At 37.2% G+C, this 11,779-nt stretch overlaps 1 protein-coding gene across 1 annotated transcript in view; it reads left to right on the plus strand.

The window, feature by feature from the left end:
* RhoGEF3 (Rho guanine nucleotide exchange factor 3) overlaps window positions 1-10,056 on the plus strand; it is a 383,735-nt gene extending 373,679 nt beyond the window's left edge. Inside the window, exons 16-19 of the mRNA XM_080282570.1 lie at window positions 182-302; window positions 1,420-1,538; window positions 5,956-6,084; window positions 7,596-10,056. Of these exons, the coding sequence (XP_080138696.1) occupies window positions 182-302; window positions 1,420-1,538; window positions 5,956-6,084; window positions 7,596-7,678 (452 nt within the window). The 3' untranslated portion in view covers window positions 7,679-10,056. The remainder of the gene's footprint in view (window positions 1-181; window positions 303-1,419; window positions 1,539-5,955; window positions 6,085-7,595) is intronic.
* The last annotated feature ends 1,723 nt before the right edge of the window (window positions 10,057-11,779 follow it).

Raw genomic sequence — 11,779 nt, forward strand, 5'->3', positions numbered from 1 at the left:
ATTTGAGGGCATGGGCTTCCTTCAGTTGAGTAAAGCAGTATATTGGGTGCTATAGTGAGGTAATGGTGCATTGTAAATTGTTCAGTTCTGTAGCTGCTGTGTAGCTTTTAGCAGTGCTGAATCATGAAATTATAGTTTGGAAATACAGGTATTCCAAATAACTGTTTCCATTATTTTCCAGATTCCAGCCTCAACATTAGTGTGCATAATGGATGGAAGATTCACAGTCTTGAAAAGAACAAGTGGTATGTGTTCTCTTGCAAGACAGCAGCAGAGAAGCAGAAATGGATGGAGGCTTTCAGGTGGGCATTACTCTTGGTAAGGATTTACTTAACCCATGGATTGTGCAATTACGTTTTTTTATCCCACCTTGTGGTGTGCAAAAATTATTATTATTTTTTCCTTAGCTTTTGTTTATTATAAACATGAAGATAAACATCCAGGGCATCATCTAGTAGGAAAAAAAAATTCTCTCTCTCTCCATCTTTGTACATGCATAAGTTTGCATAGGGATGTAGTGAACTTTTTTTTTTTTTTTTTATAAACTTGAAGATAAACATCCAGGGCATCATCTGGTTAAAAAAAAAAAAAAAAAAAAAAAAAATCACTCCCCTTCTTTGTATAACGCCATGAGTAAGTTTGCGTAGGGACGTAGAAGTTAGTGGTGATGCACAGCCACTGGAAGGTTAGCACAGCCTGAGCTGTGGCCTGCAATCCACAGGTTAATATTTGTATTTGAAACATCAGGACTGTGATTGGAGGGTGATGCAGAGAAACAAAAGTCAGGGACAAACATTTTATTGCAGGCTAGTTTTGCCAATGAACTCATTTTGCATAGTCATTCTGAAATAAAAATACGGTATTGTCCTAACTCATGCTGCTCAGAATTAACTATTGGCAGTGTTTTTTTTTGCATCTGAGCAAAATGAAGGCTGATGAAACTTTTTTTTTTTTTTTTTTTTTTTTTTTTTTTTTTGTAATGGATGTCAGAGGAAGCAATGTTTTTTCTGTAAAACTCAATGTATCCAATATTGGTTCTGTTATCTAAAGAGCAGCTTACTAGTTATCAAAGAGAGTATGCATAACCACATAACACAGTAATGGCCAGGAGTTCATGAAAACACTGATATTTTCTGTGCATTACTCTGGTTACTCTGGAAAGTAGCATTAGCAGAGAGTTAGATGTGATGTTTAACCACTTCTCTTCTATGATGACTTCTTTATCATTTGATCACAGTGGCAGCTGATGACTATTCAGGATTTTTATTCAAATGAAGTAGAGACTGAGTTGAGTATTTCTGTATGCTACGCCTCCAGTTCGAAAGGTCTTTCATAAGGTGTCTGAAATATGTTTAAAAGGATGTTACTGTACTGAAAAGGTTAACCAGTATAAAATAGCGATACTTTTTCTTTCTCTAGGAGAGAACGACACCTTGTGGCTGCTGATGAGAGTGCAGGATTTGTTGTTACCGAGAAAGCTAAGCATCTGGCCAAAGTTGCTGCTCTCAACCAAAGGAATAGGCCAAAGAGACCCCGAAGTATGTATTTACTGCATTCTTTTTATGATCCATGTGTAACCTAAAAATATGTGCAGATGATTAGGCTTGTGACATGGAGCCAGGATTGCAGGTTCATGATTGGTGTGTGTAAGTGAATAAATCTGGCCCATTTCATTGGGCATGGTCTTGATAGTTCTCACTCCTTAATACTTTCTCCTTCCATGTTTTCTGAATTCTGCCTTACTCTATCCTTAGGTGGGAAAGAGATCAGGATGATGATTTGAAATTTTTCTGACAAATGTTGTGTTAGTGATTGTATGGCCCATTTCATTAGGCTTGCTGTATGATAGTTCTCCTACATAGGTGCTTTCTCTTTATCTTTTTCCTTAGTGTAAATTAAAGTTGGTTTGATAGTGATGATTTTGTTTTTCCCCATCATACCCTGTTCACATATAAAACAAAAGGTTCTTGTATACTAAGAAGTCCTGGTAGTAATACAGCTTACGTTATAGTTCTTATGAATACTGTACAGGTTCTTGAGTTATTACACCCCATTATGTTAAAACTGGTGTCATCCTCTTAATTGTACTGTACTGCAGTACTCTACAGTCGTTTATTATAGCTAAATGATCTCACCCCATCCTTATTTGGGAAAAAGGGTCATGATGATGATAAAACATTTTGTCCACACTGTATGTGCTTGTTGCATCTATACTTTCACACAAGCACCAATGTGGTGACATAGTAGCAACCCTAGTTAGAAAATAAATTTAAGCTAATTAAGGAGGGAGTCTGCCAGAAGTTCATTTTGGGGGGTAAAATGGGATGCTGTTGAAACTAAAAAGTAGAAAAGCCAATCAGAATATTGTATGAGGCAAAGTACATTATTAGTGTATCAGTGTATTTCACGAGCATAGAAAGAGATTGCATGATAGGAGAGTAATGTAAAACTAGATCATATCAGTATACCTAGAATGTTGGAGTGACGGTTTTGGCAGGGTAAAAAGGAACAGGGAATTGTAGTCGAGTGACATTAATGCGAAATTTTTGTCCTTTTTTGCCCAGATTCCCCTTTGCATGATACAAAGTTAGGTTTTTGACAGTTACCAGTAATAAACACCTTAATGGGCCATCAGGATGAGAAGAATGACCCATTGATATGCTGTTATTGTTTAGGTATTTTACAGCAGCACTGAGGAGGAATGAAATATCTTAAAACTAAACATTAATGGAAAAAACACAAGGATTTTAGAATGACACAGCTTTCTTCACACATCCAACATTGGCCCAGCACCTTATCATAATCAAGAGGTTAAGCATAGCCACTGAGAATGGACGATGCAGCTTAACATTATGAAATAACATCCACTTGCTTCATGGCATTACCTAATAGTGATGTGTATTAACTGCATCTTCTAATTATCAGTATAACAGCTTAAGCACATCACACTGCAGATGAAATTTTAAATCCTGGCTTTCATTGAATGCTGTGATTGATATTTAGTTTACGTCAGTATAAGTTCATAGTTACAGCATAATATAATATATTGCCATGAAAGTGAGATTTAAAACATGCTAGGGAGTTGTGACAAAACTGAAGTTGCCAACTCTCAGATATTTCTGAGGTATGAATTACATTAGATTAATATATACTGTACTATTATTAAGTGTCAGTCTACTCAGCGTTCTAGTCTTTTGCATCTTGTAGAGATTGGTAATACAGGGAGAAAGAGGAAGGAAGGATGGTTTTTCTTTATTATACTGAACTGTTGCTGTAGATGCTTTTGTCATACCTGTTTAAACACACACACACACACACACACACACACACAGTAAAAGTCCTCTCATTCGGCATTTTCGGAGCCAAGCAGGTGCTGAAAGAGCAGAAACCGCCGAATGACCGAGACAACCTGTCAAAAAGTTTCTAGCAATCTTGGTCAATCACCCCAATGCAGTGACAGTGTCTAGTAAGAATTATTGGTCAACCCTAAGCACTAAATATTAAATAAGCAACTTATATTTAATGTATTTCATGATACAAGTATATCTCGGTTTAACGATGCAATTGGTTAAGTAAAAACCCATTGTTAGGCGGGGTATTGTATCTTGGGGTAGATTTAACATGTAAAGTATGGGGATGCTTTTTTGAGCCTTGGGCTTTCCCCCCCAGCCAAATCCTAAACCCACCTAAATGAGTCCAAAAACAAGTTTAAAGCCAATCTAACGTATGCCTTACACCTGTAAATAACTCACTCAAACCAACAAATAAAACCTGAAAGTCAAAATCAAGCTTCATAAACTTTGCCTCAAAATGACGATGTTCACCCCACTTATGTCTAAAACGCATTAATCTAAGTCTAAAAACAGTGCATAATTGAGCCTCAACACACAGTTTTAGTTTAAAATACTTGTATCATCAAAATCGTTAAAAAAAGATTAAAGTCTATCGTTAAACTGGGATTTGGCCATCGTTAGGTGGGGTATGATGGTATTTCTACTCCCATCACAAATCCAGGGTATCGCATATAGGGGTATCGTATATCAAGGTATACCTGTAAAAATACGCAAGAAATCACCTTAACCTAGGTATATTTACATATGAACAATAGCACAACAAAGTTTCCAAACTTTTGAAAGGTCGCTTACAGAGCCAGACACTCACGAGTCATGATGGCATGCGTGTTGGCAAGCAAAAATCTTCAAAAGCGCTAAGCTCAACTTTAAAATGCGCTAAGCTACAGGTGAACTGTTCAGATTTTCACGTTAAATTGGACTTCAGAACGTGCTAGATGTAGAAGAAAATCTAACATTTATTAGCACAAAATTATTATGAAAAGCATTCAATCTAGCACCAACAGTGCCAAATTGGCAACTATGAGTGCACAGGTACCAGTGACGAGCTGGCGACCCTGTTGTGGGTACTGATTGGCTCAGCATATGTGTCAGAAGAGCAGAGAACTTTCATGATGGGAGTGTTTATAAAAACCGCCGAAAGACTGGAAATAACGTAAGACCAGATGCAGAATGAGAGGCCATTACTGTATGTGTGTATATATATATATATATATATATATGTGTGTGTGTGTGTGTGTGGTAGGTGGGGGCACTCACCATCCACTCACTCAATGTAGTGCAGTTTTCGGGTGTCTGCCCTTTCCTCTCCTCCATCCTTCTTTCCTTCCATCCTCTTGTGTCTATCTTTCCTTCAGTCTTTCCTCTTCCTTCTGCCTACGGGTAACTTTACACTCCCTCTTCTCTCTTTCTTCCCTTCATTCTTTCCTCTTCCTTCTACCTGTGGGTGACTCTACACTGAGTGACAAGCAAAATGGTTTTCTGTACACCAGGAAACCATTTACTATGCTGGGTGGTAACCATATAACCAGATTTTGGTGCCTGGTGATTTAGTGGGTAATTATTGCGCTTCAGTCGGATTGAGCCGGTGAAGGTTTATATCCAAGGGGTGGATGGGGTTTATTGCTCACGTAATGCCACTCAGGGGTGAGTGAGGCTGGTCACTCTCATCTTAAATGTCAGGACCAGCTGCCTAGCCCTGGGCTCCTACACTCCTTATGGGGCAGTGTAGGATTGGATGATGGCTGGATGGATATCTATACATCCATTCATCCATCCATCCATCCATCCATCCATCCATCCATCTTCTAATCCTGTGTTGCCCCATAGAGGAGTGTAGGAACCTGGGGCAAGGCAAGTTGGTCCTGACATTTAAGATGAGATATACACAGTACATACAGCATATATATATATATTTTGATGGAGTATGGCACCTGGTGGTGTAGTGAGTAATTACGGCACTCCAGTCGGATTGAGCCTGGACAGGTTTATATCCAAGGGGTGGTTGGGGTTTATTGCTCTTGTAATGCCACTCAGCGATGAGTGAGGCTGGTCACTCTCATCTTAAATGTCAGGCCCAACTTTCCTAGCCCCAGGCTCCTATGCTCCTCATGGGGCAATACAGGATTAGATGATGATGATGATGAAATATTATTCTTTCATACAAGTGAGATGTGCTGTGGATTAGGTGATAGAAATATCCCCTTGAGTCTAGTAACATATTTTACCACATACTTATTGCTACCTACAGACAGTTACATTTAATTTAGGGAGATTTTTCTAACTGGAGGGGTTAGGTATAGCTTGCATAATCTCTCACTGCGATTAAACTTGTGAAGTTTCAGATGAAATGCCAAGAAGGAAAGCATAAATTTGTCAGCCTTCTTCTCTTTATATATATAGATTTATGTTAAAAGGTAAAAAAAATCTAGTCTTGTTAGATTTGTGTTGAAATTTTTCATAGTATAATTATTGGGAAATTTCCTTAGTCCATTTTGTATATTTAACTTTTATTCAGTTATAATTTCTGGATTATTGGTTAAAATCGTGAATTATGTTTCCTTTGCTTCATGTGAATACTGTAGCCTGGTATGTTTCCTCACAGCCACCAAATCGCACAAGTGTGTGCAGGCCATGACATACGCTCAGGCTGAACTTCTAGTCAATGTTGATCCAGAAATTCGCTCCAATAGCCTTCCCTCAGGTGTTCAGCCACCCGAGGGGAAGAAGAAAGGCAAGTGTGACAAGAGCCTGTCACAAGTTAGTCTAGGTAAAGTTTAGCCCTGCTGGTGGTTTGTGGTGATGGTGGCACTGGAACAGCTTTACCATTAGCATTGGTTTAAACTAGATACTTAACTACAAATAACATAACTAGCATGAGATGTTTTTCATAAATTTATAAGTGAGTGTTGACAGGGTATTATTTCATGTTTAACTAATTAGCACTTTCCCCTTTCATTGGGTGTGAAATCACGTCAGAAATGATTTTGCACAGCCATTCTTTAGATGTGAAATTGTGTCTAGACAAAGGGAAAGACAGCCAGGCAAGAGCAAAAAAGACTCTTCCTGTTCATGCCCAGCTGTATTTCCCATTTTAGGATGTGATTCCATGTCCAAAGAACTATTGTGCAAAAACACTTTGGACCCAGTGTCACATCCCAAGAAAGTGTGTTAATTAATCATGTAGCTAGTTAGTTTAATTCAGTAACAAAACTGCAGAGCTTGGTGGAGGTATATTAATACTGGTAGTTGCTAGAAATTAAACTAATCAAAGAACCAGTGATTAATAACCACACAACTTAATATATTTGTGCAAATATTTGTGTAAAAAATTAGATGACAGAATTATGGACTTGTAGTTGTGTGTGAATCTATGGATAAGCTGGAGAGTAACCATATCTTTTCTGTCTTCCCTTCCTTTCCCTAACCCCTTCAGTCTTGTGATGTATTTTTTATTCTTGCATATCTCCAGCTTATTTTATTTAGGATAGACTTTTTGAATTGGAAGGGTTAGGTACAATATAACCATCATTAACTCCCCAAATAGAGTTCTTTCCTGAGCTGAGTGAGATCATCTGGATTTAGCAAGAATACATTAAAATATTCATCGTCAGATTCAAGGGTATAATCTGAGTTTCACATATTCCCTATTCATATTAGCTTTTAATCTGTCTACCTTATCCTTTTGTATCACTTATCATTTTTGTAATTTTATTCTTTATCACCTGACTTTACAGTTTATCTGTTTCTTACTTTATTGTCTATCATTTTCCATTCTTCTTACCTTGTTTTCCAATCACTTTTTTTTTTTGGGGGGGGGGGGGTTGCCTGTCCTTACTGGTACGTTTGTACCTGTAAGCACCCTTGTTATTGAAATTACTTGATAGTGTTTTTGTCATGTTGAACAGTACCTTGTACAATCTGGAGTGATTACAGTATTTATGACTACAGCAAGTCATCATTATATGAGTTGTATTTTTATGCCCCTTAATGCTCTCAAGTCCATATTGATTTATAGAAAATTGCTTATTAAAGTTCCATTGCTGCCTGTAAATCTGATTTGCCAGTTTCCCTTGATGTATACAGTACAAGTTGTATGGAAAAAGATGTGATATTGTGGAACACCTCACCGACATATAACAAGGACTTACTGTAGTACATTGTGTGGCCTAAAAGGTAAGATATACATACTGTACGAGACATGAAATTTGATTTCTCTGCCAACGCTTGCATCTCACTTTTCAGGTATGTGGTTCAGCTTCGGAGGTCACAAGAAAGGCCGAGGGTCAGGGCGAACTGTGGGCCAGATACAGCATCACCCAGTATGAGGGTCAAGTCAGGCTAGGTCAGGCCACCGGGCTTGGGGCCGGCTAGGTCAGGCCACTAGTGCTGAAAATTGAGGGTGAGATTTATTTAGCCCAGTTCATCTCAGTCATTACTTTTAGTTCTGCATTACTGGCAGTGTTAATGCTATAAATTACATAATGCAGTATTTACATATTTTATGCTTGACAGACATGAAATATATTCATTCCTTTAGGTACATTTCCGGAAAATTTAAATTGTTTGTTTTTTTGTGTAATTGTTCTGTCCTTTGAGTGGTGGGGTTGCATCAGCTAAATATGAACACTATTTATTACAAAACTGTACTCTGACACTCCGGATTTTCTGATGCATACCAAAATTATAGCACTCTAGTCATGCATTGGATAGCTGACAGTACTTGATGTTGTGTTGTATGATAGGCAGTGACTTGGTAATGAACTCCATAATGTGCATTTCAGATTGAAGCATAATTTCTCTGAATTATGGCTTGGACTGGTGTGAAGTGAAGGTCTTTAAGTGATAATCATCAAAAATACAGCGGGAACAGTAAGGCTTAATTAAATGCAGTTTCATGTTAAACATTTAGGCCCTTGTAATGTACTTTACAATAAAAATTCTTGTCTTACCTGTTTTGATTGTGGAAACGAAAGAACTATGTTCAGAGATTAGAAGTTGGATAATTAGTTAAATGGTTTATGCCAGATTTATGCTTTATTGTTATTGTGTAGTACCTGTTGTGCTCATTTTGTTAGGCATTGTTCCATGCTTACCTGGGTCAACTGTGTTCACCTGATGGCAGCTGGCATGTCTCACTGGGGTTTAACCCCATTAGTGCAAGGATGTAGTATAAAAGTTTTTTCTTGTTACTTCCAGATGATTTTATGCAGCATAGGAAAGACCTGTTTTATCAGAGGGGTTAGTGAAGACTCTGTCTTAGCTCTCCAGTTTCAAAAGTCTCTCAGTTGAATATAATCACACGGTAGAAGCAAGACAGAAGTGAGAAATATGCCCCATCCAGCTGGAGACGCAAATCCTTCAGCCACTGACATCAAGGGTCTATTCTTTGTCAGCTTAAGAGACACTGTAGTACAGGTACCTCATCTTTAGTTATTTATTTTGCATATTACACCCAGTTATTCCATCGTATGTTGTCTTTGTCTTTCAGCTATTTACATATATTTTACAAATACTGTACAAGACAGTATTAACTTGCCATATGTAGAAATAAATAATCAAGGGAGAGCTTCCAGGGTGGATCCTTAACCAACGAGAATATGTGCCCAAGCCAGCGTCAGGTAGTGCAGTAGTAAGCATAATAACACTGACCCATCACTTTAACATTACCTGTTTTGTTTGCTACAGCAACCTATATTGATTTAGTACAGTACAGTATATTGGAAGCCATCTCTCTTGTCTCAGAAAACTGTGTAATGTAATGAAAATGCAGGTAACAGATTAATGTTCTTTGTTTTGAGAATCTCTGCTTACAGAACTTTGAAGTAAAGTAACTAGGCCTAATACAGTGAAGTTAAGTAAATAAAAAAAAATTATATTCCTTTTCTTAGCTTTGAAAATTGTTTATGTTTATATTACCTTTGTGAATAAAATATCCTAAGGAATTGTCATCCCAGAATTAATAATTCCAGAGGAACAAGTCTGAGCATTTCGCCATAAGGTAAGCCATTTCAGTGCTTAAGCTTCAAGAACTTGCAACCCATGATTAACCAATGTTCACAACTGGCAGATAATTGTTTTCTCAAAGTGTTGTTGATGTTTGGAATGTAAATTTGTCCTTTGTGTATTGATTGGTCTTACTGTTGCTAGATTTTACACAAGTGCCAATTATACCTGTCTACTGTCTTAATGTTCATTTTTTAATAATCACTTGTTTGTCATCCAGTAAAATAATACAGTAGGTGTATATAGAAATCCCTAACTTGGTGGCTTGTTTACATATATTCTGGACTATGAAGCAGAGTATCTTAAACCTAACACATCAGATAGTGTGCCTCTTCAGCTGAATATGTCAAAACAGCGAAGAATTTTGGTTTGAGAATAATGTGAAGCACCCTCGTGTAACCCCATGAAGCCAGTGATGTGTTGTATTCTTGCTACCACCAGATGAATTTTATTCACCTTCAAAAGAATTTTTTGAAGTAAAAGGGTTAATGATGGCCATATCCAATTCATCTAGTTCAGAAGGTCTCCCCTGAGCTGAATAAAATCATATGGAGGTATTGTACCAAGAACTGAATACAAATTATAGTATGTTATTGAATTGAAGGGGTTAACATAATTCCTGATAATTAACCTGTATGGCCTTCTAAAAACGAAGTGACCAATGCTGCCACTGTAGGTTTTTTTTTTTTTTTTTTTTTTTTTTTTTTTTTTTTTGAGGTGGATTTCAACTGACTAGCACAAATAGATCTTTAATGTATTTTGTCTATGTGATGTTGGATACTGAGCAGTCCAATGCTATACTGTATATGGTACCTACTTTTGATACTGAATAATGTCAAGCTATACGTTACTATATAAGCTGCCTCCACTCAACCATTACCCTGAAACCCACTATATATGTCCGAGCAGTGTTGTTACTCAGTTGATGTAAGAGATTTATACTGCAGTCTGTCTTTGTGAGAAGGGTTACAAGGCCAGCCACCTTGTTCTGTTCAGATTTTAGTATGTAACAGGATCTCTGGCCTTGAGATTTATACTCAAGTCATGGATATTTTCCAAAGACCAATTATAATAATAATATGAATATTTAGATATTTTAAGTTTTGTACATAATGTAGCTATTTGTATTATGTCATATTTTATCATGTAAATTGATATAAATATATGTACTGTAAATTTGTAAATAAATACTGTTTTAAAAATTATCTCATGCTATATTTGTCCACAGTGATACACATGGAATAATGTCATAATTTGTGATTGGGAGAAAAGACACTGCACACAAACACAGAGGAGTCGAGGATGAACCCATACCCAAAATTCAATACACTTGTTCAGCATTGTAACAAACATGGACCAGCATCCTTGATATCATGGTACATTCATAATGTTACTATGGTACAGTATCAGGTAAGTTCCTTATAAACCCTCTCACCAGTAGTGTTGCACGTTATGATTTTGTGGGAGACTACTTTCAGATAATTGAATTGTCCTGAAGGAAATCACAAAGGTTCAAAGAGAGTTTATAAATATATAGTGTCCACTCTTGCATGACTTTTTATATTTACCAGAGACTTATGTACATAGCTGGAAAGAAAATCTTTACCTCACTTACCAAACATTGACCCAACTTAAAAAATGCATACAGATATTGTTGGCTGAATGAGTCACTAACTGAAGTTTGTTCAGATGAATGAATTACACTCCCATTTATTCACCATTCAGTGTCAGCTCTATTGATCTGCTATTGGTATCATGTAATCCAGTACTATTTGTGTCATGGCTGGGTCATCAGCCACTAAACCTACGGCCTCATTGGTTTTACCTAGGGCGAAAAGTGGCTAGGCACCCAGCAGGACAAAAAAAAAAAAATGTCAGAGGGCAGAGGAGCTTCTGATCCAGTAGCCATCTGGCAGGATAGGTGGAGCACATTAACCTTGTTAGGCAGTCCACCTAGGAGAAGGAAAACACTGAAAGATATTGCTTCTCATTAATTTATGTATTATATTACTGAGTAAATATGATACGGCATGAGTTATTTGCATTACCAATAGGATGCTGGTTGATTTGTTTGTGCAGTAAATGTAAAAGTGTCATTAAATGAATGGTTTTAATGGAAAAAAACATATATCCAATGGGAACTAGGTAGTGCACAGTGAGTTTTACCATAATATTCAGTTGTGGTGGATGGGGACACCTATAATCCACTAAGTGTAGGGCTACTCCCATGTGACGCTACATTGATTGACTAGCCAAATGCTTTCCTGTACGCCAGAAAATAATTTATTATGCTGGGTGGTAACCATATAACCAACCCATACGTGTTCCTTACATGTCAACAAGTGCGTTGATGGAGGTTTAGTGCCCCTCCCTGTAAATCAGCCAATTATAAAGACAAAGAAAATAGCTCGGAACCAAATGGA

This window comes from Coenobita brevimanus, chromosome 94 (assembly GCF_032717465.1).
Source record: "Coenobita brevimanus isolate Jiangsu-jjx chromosome 94, ASM3271746v2, whole genome shotgun sequence".
In the NCBI taxonomy this organism is placed as follows: Eukaryota; Metazoa; Arthropoda; class Malacostraca; order Decapoda; family Coenobitidae; genus Coenobita; species Coenobita brevimanus.